This window comes from Patiria miniata, unplaced genomic scaffold, assembly GCF_015706575.1.
Source record: "Patiria miniata isolate m_02_andy unplaced genomic scaffold, ASM1570657v1 HiC_scaffold_3, whole genome shotgun sequence".
NCBI lineage: Eukaryota > Metazoa > Echinodermata > Asteroidea > Valvatida > Asterinidae > Patiria > Patiria miniata.
The window spans coordinates 5,341,049-5,356,930 of NW_024037069.1; the positions used below are offsets into that span (position 1 = coordinate 5,341,049).

Genomic DNA, 15,882 nt, shown 5'->3' on the forward strand with positions numbered 1-15,882 from the left:
AACTTTCCACATGAAAGAAGCATCCTTCACAAAATAGGCTCTGCAGCAAAGACTACTGGACCGAATCGGGATATTTTGGTATAATAATTCTTCTAAAAGGATTCTCCATCAATTTGTACAGGTTGTTTGAGTCTCAAGGTAGTGGAAGTATGAGGTGCCGGTTTTTTTGGGGACCACCCTGTATAGGGGTTGCAATTTGGTTTTTGTTTTTTCACTCACCCTGTAAACTTAAAAAAGTCAAACATTTATTTTGCCACATGAAATTAAAGGGAATATACATCATTTGCTTTTGCTGTAATTTTCAGAAATGGATGGGATTGGGGGGTTGGAAATATATAGCAAATATAGTTACACTGACTTTTTTGAGGTTTTGGGTTCAGAAATGCTATAAAAACCAAAAAAACAATCATTTTCCTGTAGTCTGGTTCCCTGACTCCATATAAGAAGAAACAGAGCAGTTTACATATATTAGGGAATTGTAAGGTGAGGGAACCAGTCTAGCTGGCTCGTACCCATTCATAGGTGTGTAATCGATTGCAAACAAGTGCGATGGTCAATTGGGGCCAGTATTTGAAAAAAAGCCATTTTTTTCCAACGCTGGTCGGCCGACCAGCGTTGGAAATTGATACAAAAATATCACTTTTCTTGAAAATGACAGTATACCAGGTGCCATGATTTTACTGGATGCTTTACACTGTCATTCACTAACAGTCCAGCAAGGTATTTCAAAATGATTTGGTAGTTTTATTTTTTGATGTTTGCAAATGTTGTATTTTCCCTTTAAAAAATGATTTATACATTTAAAAAAGAAGAAGAAGAAGTAGTAAGAAAAGGATTTATTTGAAGTGTACCTTGTTCTTTGAGTCGTAGGTAGTGTTTGTGGGCATTGAAGCGACGGAAGGCTTTCTGGAGGATGCGAGCGAAGTGGTCGTACTTCCTCTCTCGTTGTTCCTCCAGCAGAAAGAGCTAGAAACGAGAAGAAAAGATGAGACAAGGAAGAAAGTAATAAGGACGTCCCAAAGATTCTTATGAAAAAAAATGGGTACCCCGGTAACCGTTAAAAAACCCAACGTCAAATATACCTAAATTCAAGAATTACTGAATACTTGGGGTGCTGTGGTCCAATGGTTACAGTGTTCGACTTGTGTGCCGTGGTACATGGGTTCGAATCCTGACCGTGGGAACATGGTGCTTGTGCCCTTGAGCAAGGCACTTTACCATTATTGCTTCGTCCTTCGGATGGGACGTAAAGCCGTAGGTCCCGTGTGTTGTGCAATGCACGTTAAAGAACCCAGTTACACTTATCGCTAAGAGAAGGGGTTTGCCCAGTGTTTCTGGCAGTGGCTACTTAATGCGCTGCAGCACCTTGTATACCCTTAGCAGGTTCTACATAATGGGTCTTATATTTTTCATAAACTTCATTTACCTGTCTTTATAAAGACATAATTTCCAGCGTCTTGAGTACCTAATTGTTGGTAGATACGGTACGTGGGCTATATAAGACTCCGATATCATTACGGTAACTGCATTCATGAGATGCTTGACACCAGACTGGAAATGCCCCCACCAGTGGTGCCATGTCTCTTGGGTTAAGACTGCCCATCTGACTAGGGTATTGACAAGGGGGGTGGGGGGACTTACCGATTCAGGTGCCTTGATGAAGACTTTGGTTCTGCCCAGCTGCCACTGGTCCGGTTCCATATTGACGGCATTCATGAGATGCTTGATACCAGACCGGACGTCGCCCCGCCATTGGGGCCATGTCTCTGGGGTGATGACCGAGTATCTGTCGGGAGGATTGACGAGCATGTACTGGTAAAATCTAGTTTTTATTATGTACATGAAACGGCAATTCTTTGTTTAACAGGCATGCAACTGGGAAATCCCCCAAAAAAGAGGAAATTCAAATTTTTTTCAGAATTTGTACAGTGTTTTTCTATTTTCAATGGCACACATGGGAAGTTAAAAAAGAGGAAATCAGCTGATCTGAGGAAAAGTTGCATGCCTGGTTTAAATATGACCCAACCCAGCAAATCAGATTGGTAGTCAACAAAGTTACGTTTGAGTTTAGGATTTTTTTAATTCAGGCAATTTACAATGCAGTGCGCCACCAAGAGTTTGCCATGGAGAGTCCATTTTTCAAATTACAGCCCATTTTGAATGAGTGTCAGTTGACAACTTGAGCTAATTTGTTATAGATTGTGGGGCGTTGTGCCACCTTACAAAAAACACCATATTGATAAACAGAAAAGAGAAGGGCAAATATATACCCGAATCATACGCTTACAAAACGACTGACTGGAAAAACCAACAATTTCAAATGTCCCGCGCTGCGAATTTGACGACCATCTCCCACAATGCACTGGGAAAAATGAACTCTCCGTGGCAAACTCTAGGTGGCGCACTGCATTGTGAATCGCACAAATTGATCATGCACAACAGAAAATCATTATAATAATCACAACAGTTAATCATTCCTTTGCTATTTTGCATAACATCAAAAGCTTTGTGCTGCTTCCAAATTTGGACTTTTCTCGAGCGCTAAGAAAAGCGAGCTGTTGACCATTAACGAGGCACCAAACCACCCTCCTGTCCTCTCTACAGGTGGCACTCAATTTAAAGAGGTGCCAGGCTTGAAATATCTGGGTCCCTAAATAGCTGACAGCAAGAAGGACTTTCTCACACGCAAGGGTCAAGCATGGAATGCGTGCAACAAACTCCCAGAGGTGGCAGCAAGTCATTTTTTGCAATCCCAAGTCAAGTCACAAGTCACTGTTTGCAAGTCCAAGTCAAGTCACAAGTCATTAGGTCCAGTCACAAGTCAAGTCACAAGTCATTAGGTCCAGTCACAAGTCAAGTCACAAGTCATTTGGTCTAAACACAAGTCAAGTCACAAGTATCTTTGTCCAAGAACACGTCAAGTTGCACATTATTTTGTCCAGCTGTAATAAGCTAAAAGAACCTAGAGTCAACTTACGAGTTATTTTGAACATGCCTCCTTAATTCCCCTCAACATAGTATCACTCAACTTTGCTCTGTGTGGCCTCATAATTATTCCTCCATGACTGAATACACGTGCAAAACTCACCACCTGTGGAACAACACCGCTAGAAGCCGCCATGCTTGCTGGTCAATCATGACATATTGAGGTCACTATTTATTTCACTCACGCGCGCGTACGCAACGTAACAGCTCAGCTCACTGATATGATCTACAGCTGCAGCTGGGCGAAGTAGAAACCGCGCAAGCCAAAGTCCGTTTTTTTAATGCACGTAAGGCGTAAACCGAATAGCTAATTAAAAGTAAAATAGCTTAATTAAAGTGTATTTGGGTCGCTCAAGTAGCGTCTGACTTGGGTTGGTAACAAGTCATTTTTTGCAATCCCAAGTCAAGTCACAAGTCAAAGCTGGTATTTACAAGTCAAGTCACAAGTCACAAAAATAGCGACTCGAGTCCGACTCGAGTCCAAGTCACATGACTCGAGTCAGCAACTCTGCAAACTCCACTCTATCTGGAAATCCAACATATCACGATCCACCAAGCTTGCTTTCTTCCGATCCTCTGGCGAAAGTATCCTGCTATACGGTGCCGAGACATGGTCTGTAAAAGAGCAGCTTAAACAGAGGCTAGATGGCACCTTCACTCGCCTCCTCATGAGAGCGCAAAATATTTCCTGGAGGGAACATAAGACTAGGCGGAAATATACGGCAGCATCCCACTTATCACTACAATAGCAGAACGCAGAGCCTGCTTTGCCGCCCACTGCTATAGAACCCAAAGAGCAAGTTGTCTCTGACCTCATCTGCTGGAGATTGCCTTGCCCCAACAGAGAGAGGAGACCCCTCAACTACGTTGACACTGTATGCAATGATGTGAGCCAGCACGTTGATGACATCACCACGGCCATGGCGGACAAGAGAGTCTGGAAGAGTTTGGTTGCATCCATCTCGGCTGCGGCCGCCCAATGATGATGATTATAATGGAGTGCCCAAATTTAACGCCTATCCGAACAAAAACTACTTAGCGAAACTTGATAATAAGCAGGACAAGTTCTTTTCAGAAGTAAATATCTTCTAAGCAGTAGTTATTACCACATGGTGTTACCGCAAACCGAAATGATACTTTCTGTTTATAATATGCACAAATTTATACCATACCAAACATTCCAAAACATGCCAGTGTACAGATTATTAAATTAGTTCAGGTGTGGCAGAACGAACCTTCTGAGGAATTTGTCGAACTCCCTCCTGTAGGCAAAGCCGGCGCGTCGGACTCGGATGTTCTCCTTCAATCCTAGATACTCCACTTGATGGTGCACTCTACGGCGTAAAAATAACAGAGAAACAAAAAAGATTTTAGAAATTTGTTTAGTTTTACTATCAAAAAGTCTTTTCTCCTGAAACAGATGTCAATTTCTCTCTGGAATTCGCAGATTAACATTCAAAGCATTCCGGGTTTTTCAAGACTTCCTTTGGGACGAAATTCCTTTCAGGGGGATAAAATGTGTGAAGTACAGTCTGTCACGAGCCAATATGGCCCATCAGGCCGGCGTTTATCTACAGATTCAGTGGCATGAAACGACTGAGAATATTTCTATTCCCCCTGGATGGGATGCCACTCTATCGCAAGTTACTCCCAGCTAATGTCGGTACCAATTCTCCTAGGTGCAGAGAGGCAATTAAGTAGGGTAAAGTGGCTTGCCCAAGGACACAACTAATAATATTTCTACTCCCCCTGGATGGGATGCCAGTCCATCTCAGGTTTACTCCCAGCTAATGGCGGTACCCATTTATACTCCTGGGTGGAGAGAGGCAAGTGGGGTAAAGTGGCTTGCCAAAGGACACAACATATGGCCAGCAGACAAATAATATTTCTATTCCCCCTGGATGGGATGCTAGTCCATGGCAGGTTTCTCCCAGCTAATGCCAGTACCCATTCTCCTAGGTGGAGAGAGGCAAGTGGGGTAAAGTGGCTTGCCCAAGGACACAACATATGGCCAGCAGACGCAAATAATATTTCTATTCCCCCTGGTTGGGATGCCAGTCCATTGCAGGTTACTCCCAGCTAATGCCGGTACCCATTCTCCTAGGTGGAGAGAGGCAAGTGGGGTGAAGTGGCTTGCCCAAGGACACAACATATGGCCAGGAGACTGAATATTTCTTTTCCCCCTGGATGGGATGCCAGTCCACCTCAGGTTTACTCCCAGCTAATGGCGGTACCCATTCTCCTAGGTGGAGAGAGGCAAGTGGGGTGAAGTGGCTTGCCCAAGGACACAACATGTGGCCAGCAGCTGGATTCGAACCCCTGAGCCTCTAATCATGAGTCACGAAGCCTAACCACTAGACCGCACTGAAAAATAAAGTGTGGAATGACACAATTTTCATGACATCACATTTTCAGAACTCTAGTTTCTTTCCTTCTCAAACTCACCTCTTTTCTTCCCAGTCTCTCGGTCTCTTGGTCTCATTCGGCTTGATGCAGCGGATGTAGTGAGGCGTACACTTCATCAGCCTCGTCACAAGGAGATTGGCTTGGGTCTGCGAAGAACAAACACTGGAAGACTGTACAACCTGGCCCAATTTGATTACGTTTCCCCCAAATAAACCAACGATAAAACATTCTACAAATATAACACGGTTTGAGAGTGGACGGTCGATAGTCGTCTGCCAGAGGTATTGGAAGTTGACAAACTAGTTCCCGGGGTGAAGCCGAGGGAACTAGTTTGTCAACTTCCAATACCTCGGGGAGCGAATATCGACTGTCCACCCGAAACAAACCATGTTGTATTTGTTTACTATACCTCATACATATTCAGCTGCTGCATTTGTTTTCGTTGCAGTATGCAACCAAAACAGTATCTTCGGAGAAACCAGTCCAACTCACCAAAAGAATATTATTGTTCAACTTCACTAGTTTAGTTCATTTGAAATACAGTAACTACAGTTGTAAATTCAGTTGTTTGTGGACAGGAGGCATCTTTATTGTCCATGAATATTCTCCAGTTTGACATCATTAAGCTTGAGAACATTAAAGAACGCGTACCATGCAACCACTTCTTCGTGTGTAGCTCGCTTGGGTGATGTTCGCGCGTGCGTACTACGGTAAACCTGTGTGACAGTTCCGCGATTGCTTTGTAAAGCCCATACATAGTAGACTGTCGCACAGTTAAAGGGAAAATACAACATTTGCAAACATCAAAAAATAAAACTACCAAATCATTTTGAAATACCTTGCTGGACTGTTAGTGAATGACAGTGTAAAGCATCCTGTAAAATCATAGCACCTGGTATACTGTCACTTTCAAGAAAAGTGGTATTTTTGTATCAATTTCCAACGCTGATCGGCCGACCAAATACTGGCCCCAGTTGACCATCGCACTTGTTTGCAATCGATTACACACCTATGAACGGGTACAAGCCAGCTAGACTGGTTCCCTGACCTTACAATTCCCAATGTATGTAAACTGCTCTGTTTCTTCTTAAATGGAGTCAGGGAACCAGACTACAGGAAAATGATTGTTTTTCTTGGTTTTTATAGCATTTTTGAACCCAAAACCTCAAAAAAGTCAGTGTAACTATATTTGCTATATATTTCCAACCCCCCAATTCCATCAATTTCTGAAAATTACAGCAAAAGCAAATGATGTACATGTATATTCCCTTTAACCCGTGCGACAGTCTACTAGGTATGCCTATTTACCCTGCGCGTGAATCCTCCTACGCGCGTTTGGTAAACAGCAAAAATAACATCTGGCACGTGATGGTGAATTGACCAGTGAGACTTCGGCTCTCAATCATGAATATGTATGAAGTATAGTAAATTTTAATATAAGGGTTAATTTCATTGTTATGAAGGGAAGTGTAATGTCCATAACAGAGCCAATTAACCATGATATCTAATTAATGATTCAGAGAAATGATCCAAAACTCCTAGTCTGTAATCTCCTTGACCATTACTAGAGGATGGATGTATAAGATTTGAAAAAATACATGTTCAGGTTTATTCACTGAGCTCATAAAAGCCCTGTCATGGCGTAACATAACACTAAAATTGCCCATATATTTTCAGCTGCGAAAAGCAGCTCAAGAAATGATTGTGTTTCTCCATTGGTTAGTAACAAACTTCAGCAAATGCCTTTTTTGGCAATCAATCACCTTGTCCCTTAGGCCCTCGCAACAACACCTGCTTCAGGTCTCCACTGACCAGCTACCAACTTATTGCAGTAATGGAAAATTGGGTCACGAGGTCACACATTTCGCATTGGGGTTAGCAATATAATAGCAATATAATTCACTTGTTCTGCCATACTTAAACTATTCCAATATCATCTGGGGTGGGTCGTCATCGTGTGATAAACTTCTTATCTTACAAAAACGAGCTGTTCGAATAATTTCCAATGCTGGTTATTGAGATCATACCACACCATTGCCAATCTTAAATTATTGCAATTTAATGATCTTTATTGTCCCAATCTCGGTAAATTCATGTACAAATATATGAATAATTTGCTCCCTTTGTGTTTTAGCTCATGTTTTACTTTAACTTCAAATGTTCATTGTTATAAAACCAGGAGTATCCCGAAGAAAAATCTTCATGTTGGCTTCAATAGAACGACAGTGTTCAAAAATGGAATAGTTCAACGTGGCACGAGTATCTGGAATAGTCCAAGTATCCCTCTTAAAACGTCTTTAACTCTATCTACATTTACCAAAAAATTAAAAACACAACTTCTTACATTTTATTTGTAGTCTGTTGATACTTTGTAAACATACACCAATAGCTTAATGATACTCCTGTTTGTTTGTTTGTCTGTCATTGTCCTTAGTTCGTACTTAATTGTCCGTCATTCTGTAAGTGTCCAACGGGTCAGGGAACAAAAGCGATCGCTTCACCCTATCCCCGTGTTGTTATGTGGATTATGCATATATTTTCATTATGTTAATAACGGTGTTGTGTAAAACTACTTCGTATTATATTTTGTATGCTTAAATGTTAACATAACGATTTAATATTTCTAGTGACATAACAACGTTGAAATAAATGTTCAGCAATAGACGTTCAACAAAATAATGGGAATCCTTTTCAATTGACAGTCACGACCACGTGAGTAGTTGTGCATTATAAGAACAGACTTTTACATCATGTACATGTCTTATTAGATACAGAAGTTCTACAGTTCGGCCGTAGCTTCCGAGATTATTTTGAGCTTGTTTGACACAAACTCTGTCTCACTCATGAAGTAAAGTCTTTCACGCCCCGCCCCCTCTCAGAAAAATTAGCTTTCTCGATTATGTCGATTTGAATGGACTCACCCTGATTTTGGTTGATGCTGTCGTAGGCCGTTTCCTTTCTGTTGTCTCCAGTTTCTCCGGAAACAATCTCTGTATGAAATGGCTGGAAGACAGAATTTAGTCAGGGATAAAAAAAGAAGTCCAGGTTTTTGGGGCATTTGGTTTAAAAAACTACAAAATTATTCTGTCCATCTATTAAATAATAATATGTTTGTTATAGACACAGCAGGCCAGCAATTCGGGCGATTCACAATGCAGTGCGCCATCAAGAGTTTGCCACAGAGAGTCCATTTTTTAAGTTTACGGTCGACAAAACATGGCCCATTTGAATGAGTGTCGGTAGACAACTTGAGATAATTTGTAATAGATTGGGGCATGGCATTCTGCCGCCTTACAAAAACCACCATATTGATAAAAAGAAAAGAAAAGTGCAAACAGATACTTAAATCATACGCTTACAAAACTACTGACCGGAAAAACGAACAATTTCAAATGTCCCACTGTTCGAATTTGTCGACTATCTCCCACAATGCACTGGGAAAAATGAACTCTCGGTGGCAAACTCTTGGTGGCGCACTGCATTGTGAAACGCCCGAACTGTACAAGTGTGACTGATAGGACACAGGTGTGCAGTAGAAAGTTGCGGATTGTTCAGGGCCAATAGTTCCGTAGATATATGCTTATATAAATTCACCTTTAATTTGATGACGTCATCACGACATCACTTCAATTTTCATCTATAACACATCCCTGCTCAGGTACAAACCAAGTTACTACCAAAACGACATATACTTCTGCAATACATAGAAAAGTGCACATTTAATGTGACGTCACATGGCGTGTGATGACGTCATCATAAAGTTAATTAACAATTCATCTTTGACATATCCCAATGTAGTACATACATAGAGCTATATTAAATTACTAGAGCGCTAACTTCGTGTACAAAGTAATGCCTGCTGGGCACATCCATGTTTGTGCACAAACCTATGGAGACCTAAAAAATTTGTACGGCTTTTGTACGGCTATTTGCATATCTGCGTTTGTATTCCATACCGGTGCGTTATCGAAGCCAATACGCCCAAAACCGAAACGCACTATCAGCAAGTGAGCGTGTCATTTTGCTCTACGCAAACAGCGTAACACGTGCGCGTTATGATTCGCTGCAGATGCTTTTTGCCGTCACGTTTTTTTGAACCGTCAATGACGCACTTAAGTTGTTTGCGTATGTTCTACTTGCGCGTTGCATGTAGAGTACACTTTCAAAAATTCAATCCATCTAATTTCTTTATGTTCTACAAACACGCACATGAATTCAAAATGTCTGCGCCCAGGACGGCTTCAAAGCGTCTCCGCGCGCAGAATGACGAGTTAGCGCTCTAGTAATTTAATATAGCTCTATGAGTACATACCAAGTTACAACCAAATCAGACGCATAGTTCTGGAGATATAGGCCACGGAAAAGAGCACATTTAAAGTGACGTCACATTACATGGGATGACGTCATCCTGACGTCACTTCAATTTTCATCTATAACACATCCCGGACTAAGTACATACCAACTTTGAACCAAATCAGACCTGTCGTTTTGGAGATACAGGTCTTCAAATTATATATACAGTTATTATGACGTCACATGACATGTGATGACGTTATTGTGACGTCAATACAATTTTCATCTATAACACATCTCCGTCTAAGTACATACCAACTTTGAACCCAATCGAACCTGTCGTTTTGGAGATATAGGCCTTCAAAATATGCACAGTTAATATGACGTCACATGACATGTGATGACGTTATTGTGACGTCAATACAATTTTCATCTATAACACATCCCCGTCTAAGGGCATACCAAATTTGAACCAAATCTGTCCTGTCGTTTTGGAGATACAGGCGTTCAAAATATGCACAGTTAATATAACGTCACATGACATGTGATGACGTTATTGTGACGTCACTTCAATTTTCATCTATAACACATCCCGGAGATATAGGCCACGGAAAAGAGCACATTTAAAGTGACGTCACATTACATGGGATGACGTCATCCTGACGTCACTTCAATTTTCATCTATAACACATCCCGGACTAAGTACATACCAACTTTGAACCAAATCAGACCTGTCGTTTTGGAGATACAGGTCTTCAAATTATATATACAGTTATTATGACGTCACATGACATGTGATGACGTTATTGTGACGTCATACAATTTTCATCTATAACACATCTCCGTCTAAGTACATATCAACTTTGAACCCAATCGAACCTGTCGTTTTGGAGATATAGGCCTTCAAAATATGCACAGTTAATATGACGTCACATGACATGTGATGACGTTATTGTGACGTCAATACAATTTTCATCTATAACACATCCCCGTCTAAGGGCATACCAAATTTGAACCAAATCTGTCCTGTCGTTTTGGAGATACAGGCGTTCAAAATATGCACAGTTAATATAACGTCACATGACATGTGATGACGTTATTGTGACGTCACTTCAATTTTCATCTATAACACATCCCGGTCTAAGTACATACCAACTTTTAACCCAATCGGACCTGTCGTTCTGGAGATATTAGACCTACAAAATATGCACTTTTGTTGTGACGTCACGTGAAACGTGATGACGTCAATGTTCAGCACACATCTGCAGGTGCTGGTCCAATGTTTGTGCCAAGTATAAAAGCAATTGGATTGATTTGAGTGCCCAAAGTGCCGGGACCAAAAAAACGTATACGAATGCTATGGGCAAAATATCTGAAGAAAAAACAACTTTGTTTTCGTTAAGATTTTTTTTTTTCTTTCCTTTTTTTCTTTGGGCTGTTTTGGCACATTTGTCGAAACAGCCTCTGTTACAAAGGCTGTTTCGGCAAATGTGCAAAAACAGCACACAAAAAAAAAAAAAATCTCAAAGAAAACAAAGGCTGTGGCAAACGTGCCGAAACAGCCAAAAAGAAATTTGGCGGGTTATTTTGACATAATGTTATCATGACTCACCTTTCGCTAGACTGCATAAGCTCGATCAGATCAGGAAACAGCACGTCTCGATTCCGCTCACAGAACCCGTCAATCGAATATGTCACCTAGCGACAGAAATAACAGAAAACAACTGGACTTTTCCAAACTACCCTTTCGTGAAATGTTTGAACCCAACTCTGTAGCGCGTCGGAACAATACGCTCAACACGCATGTGCATGCATGTGCATGCATGTGCCTGCAGACATCTTGTTGCTACGTTGGTTGCGATGCACACAGAGGTTTTCAGAGCGAGGCTCCAGTGGAACGGGCCTTATGCACGAGTCGGCCATATTGAATTGAAAATGAGGTAAAATCTTAACTTTTGGAACTTGCGAAGAGAAACGAAAGCAAGTGAATTACTATTTAATTCCAGTCTGCTTCAATGAATAATTTAACATTTGCAATTAGACATTCCCTAATGTTTACATCCAGATTTTAAAAAATGACAGTAAAATAACGCTGCATTATGCCTGCATAAATAGTCTGGCGCCATCCCATTCAACAGTTCAAAGTTAATGAAATACATTCAGGGAACTCGACAAGAATGGCCAACTCGTGCATAAGGCCCATAGTCTTTCTGGTTATGCACTGTGAAATGCTAAAAATAGCAAATATTATGTGATGCAATCTCGACCAATCAGAAGATAGAATCTGTGGGTGAGACGCTATGATATTTTTTCATAGTGAGGCTCCAGTGGTATAGTTTTTTATGGTTATGCACTGTCAAATGGTAACCATAGCAACCACCATGTGACGCATTGTTCTACATAACCCCCAAGGACAGACACACAAAGGGAGAACAACAGATCCTTTTAGTCCTCGGGCGTTGGGTCTTTTGTTCAAAACGGTCCTCTGTAGTAAGTTTGTGTGTTTAGTTTATGGGAGAGTGTTATATTACAGGGACAAAGGGAAACACAAAGGATTGTCCTCAAGAGTACAGGGCGAGTCAAAAAAAGCGAAACCCAAATGTTGGGACCATTGTTTTAGTGAAGTTCTGCATGCAGCCCTTTCAAAATCTAGGATATGAAAGCCCAATTCATAAGCTTTCTTTTAATACAAGAATCATTCAAAGTATTCATGTACTTTTCAAGTTAGGGAATTTTAAACACACAACCACCGTTTCAAAGTTCTGTCCACGGATCACAAGAAGGTAAGTGTTGTTTCAGCGAAACGAAAACAACTCACATAAGGATGTGTGTGAATTGTTTTCGTTTTGCTGAAAGAACGCACACCTTTTCTGTGATCGGTTGACAGAACTTTAAAACAGTGGTTGTGTTTAAAGTTCCGTAACTTGGAAATTACATGAGTGATCTGAATGATTCGTGTACTAAAAGAAAGCTTATGAAGTGGGCTTTCATATCCTAGATTTTCAAAGTGCTACATGCAGAACTTCACTAAAACAATGGTCCCGACATTTGGGTTTTGCTTTTTTTTTTACTCACCCTGTATGGTAAAACAAGAGTGTGCGACCAATCAAGAGAAAGACTTAGTGCGTGAGGTGTTATAAAATGGTAATATTGTGAGAATGAAATCACGGGGCGTACCTTGCCAGCGTAGTGGTGTATAATGAACCCTGTGCCGGTGCCCTGAAAGTGCTGATGGGTACCGACCGCTCCGTTCAGTTTCTGCAGCAGTTTTTCGTCGGCACCTTCGCTCTTTGCGTGCATGGTGGCGCAGATGTCGTCCAGAATACTCATGATTCCTGGAGGTGACTGAACATTTAAAAAAAAACACGGACATTCTTGATTATAAAACAAGGGGCTGGGCTTTGCTGCGTCATGGAGCCAGGTACCGAGTACCGGCCACTGATGTCAGGAACCGGTTCCCGATTATGGAATCCGGTACCCGTAACCAACTTTCCAAATTACTTGGTAACTTCTCAGACAATGAAAAGAAAAGTTTTGAGGGTCATGAATGAGGAATTTTCAAAGTGAAAACCAGGGTAAGTTGAAAGAACAAAACAGATGTCAAGTTAAGGATGCTTGTGAAAGTCGAAGCTTTCATCAAAAACCTACATATCCGCTCCGTTCACAAGCAACCCCTCACCGGCAAAGGAAGTACAGTTGGGGGTGACCGACCGACGCCATCTTGCCTGACTGCAATTCATTTTCCGCGAAGTGCGGCCACCGCGTGTACATAGTACAAATCCCCTGGTGTACGTGCGTCACACACAAGGAACGGTGCGCGTCAACCAGCGAAATGTCCTGCCCATGGGACGTCGTTGTTAGGCAAAAGGGCGCCCTCTTTCGGTAGCGCACGGAGCTCATACACACATGAATTCTTGTATCGATACACCAATGTTGTAGTGTTATTGCTCTGACCTTTATTAACTAGTTAGCGCCGGAGGACGTGATAACACGCACTGGCTGTTTTTATACACAGGCACGGCTGACAGGTTAAGACGTCAAGCTTGCCTCGACTCGCCTCCGGGTGATGTCTAAACACGCTAATCCCTCGTGCTTTTGTACGCGCACACAAAGTCCATGTAGTCTGTGGAGGTGGACCGCGTACTGCCCGTTGTGTGGGCCGTTGTGCACGGCCTATTGTTATACAAATAACGCTCCAGTGCACGCCCCGATTTATTAAAACATATCAGGTTTCGGCAAGAAACATTGCAGAAATACTGTCGAAATTACTCTTGCGAAGCCGCATTTATGGCGTTTGGTTGTATATCAGAAGCTGGCTGTGAATTTTGCCTTTTGAAAATTTCGAAATTTTGGCAAAACTTTTTGGCAGAAATAAACCAAGATTCTGAGATTTGAATTTGACAGTTGGGTTCTTCAACAGGTACTCAAGTTTTATTCAATGGGATACTGTACTCGTAAATACATGCCCATGTACGCTTTGTGTTCTATTTTTGCATGTGACAGCTACCCAGCCTCGACTCCAGGAGCGCGTGCTCGTTCCTTACACTAACCCCTAGCTGTGATGACAGCGTACTGCGCGGGCATTTCGAAGATTGCACACTGGGTGCGCCCATAATGCGCTCGCGTGCTTAGCTTTACACGTAACGTCACGTACGAAAAAAAAAAATTATGATTCAAAAGTCGTGAAGCCTGTACGATATGGATTATGTCAGCCGCGTTTTTCGCTAAAAAAACCCCCTGTATCTGTGGTTGTAAAGGCACGAAAGGGGTACGTACATTTAATACAAATCTTTGCTAATTAACATAACGTCCAAAAGTTGTGTTTGAAAGGATTAATTCTTCAAAATCACAACTTTTAACATTTTAAAGATGGCGTCGGCACGTAAAACGGATAAACTGCAGCCCTAATGATAATGTACCGTATTTTGGTATATTCAAATTACACAATTCCAGGGGTTACGATCGCGCAAGGCATGATGGGAAACAACATGGCGCTGCAAGATCGTACCCACGGGGCACGAGGTTGACAGCTACCTAACTTAAAATTAGTCAGAAGCGTTTGGTCTGGGAACCAGACTGACCTTTTTCTCTTCAATCAGATCGCACACAATCTTGTTGTTGAAGTAGTCAATAGGATTCCACTTGATCCCTTCATTCACATACTCTTCCTGAAGACCAAAAACAAAAAGATGTAAAATTCATGTTAAATAAATCAGTTTTCTACAAAGATTGACATTTTTAGACCATTACCATTTTGCCCGAAAAATGCATCCAGGGTGCCTAAGGCCCCCCCCCCCCCAAAAGTCTCTGGTTTCTGGTATGCACGAGCATTGCCATAGCCTTGGGCGTCGGCAACATTAAAAATGGTGGCTTTTTTTTTTCAAGCTTGTATTGTACAGACAAGGTGGGTACTATTTTGCTTTTTTGTGTCCTCGTTATACATTGGTGTCCTCCATAATTTGCCTTGGTGCCCTTTATCATTTGCCTTGGTGCAATTTCCCCATTCCTTGGTGCTCCTTGGTACAAAAATTTGAGGAGACGCGGCAATAGAGGGCGCTGTTGTAGCTTCTGTGTTAATTTGAAAAAAAAAAAAGGTTGACACGCATGATTAAAATCGACGCGCGCGCTGACCAGAGACCGAGTTTTTTTTTTTGGCCTAAGCTGATGTCTCAAAACCACCAAACTCACTGGTTTGACTGGAATCCTGCTGCTGCACAATTTTAACATGTTTTTAGATGGGGTTACGATCGAGTATAAGCTTTATGTGGCCTCTCTGGGCTCCCATGTACTTTGCACTATGATTTAGTCCAGCACCATTTGCAGACGATGTTGTAATTTTGTAATTGTGCGTCTGACCAGCCTAGCAGCTCATGCATGATGTCGATGTCACTGTACGGTCTGACGTTACCGTTTCCTCTGATTTTTGTCTTGTTGATCCAAATTTCCAGACGAAAGTTCATGTTGGTCCAGATTGTAAGTGGGTGCAGAAGTCTCAAGCCTTTGGAAATACCTTACTGGACTGTTAGTGAATGACAGTCTAAAGCATCCCGTTAAATCGGGGCATCTGGTGTGCTGTCATATTCAAGAAATGTGTTTTTTTTGTATCAATATCCAACGCTGGTCAGCCGACCAGCGTTGGAAAAACTGGCTTATTCAAATAGTGCCCCCAATTTACCATATATAGTCTGCATTTTGTTT

At 41.7% G+C, this 15,882-nt stretch overlaps 1 protein-coding gene across 1 annotated transcript in view; it reads right to left on the reverse strand.

The window, feature by feature from the left end:
* The window catches only part of LOC119737638 (unconventional myosin-Ie-like), a 61,367-nt gene that overhangs the window by 20,193 nt on the left and 25,292 nt on the right, over positions 1-15,882 (reverse strand). Inside the window, exons 11-18 of the mRNA XM_038212109.1 lie at positions 14,766-14,852; positions 12,862-13,029; positions 11,297-11,382; positions 8,313-8,394; positions 5,431-5,537; positions 4,221-4,319; positions 1,642-1,786; positions 852-966 (exon numbers count right to left, since the gene is read on the reverse strand). Coding sequence (XP_038068037.1) covers positions 852-966; positions 1,642-1,786; positions 4,221-4,319; positions 5,431-5,537; positions 8,313-8,394; positions 11,297-11,382; positions 12,862-13,029; positions 14,766-14,852 — 889 coding nt within the window. The remainder of the gene's footprint in view (positions 1-851; positions 967-1,641; positions 1,787-4,220; positions 4,320-5,430; positions 5,538-8,312; positions 8,395-11,296; positions 11,383-12,861; positions 13,030-14,765; positions 14,853-15,882) is intronic.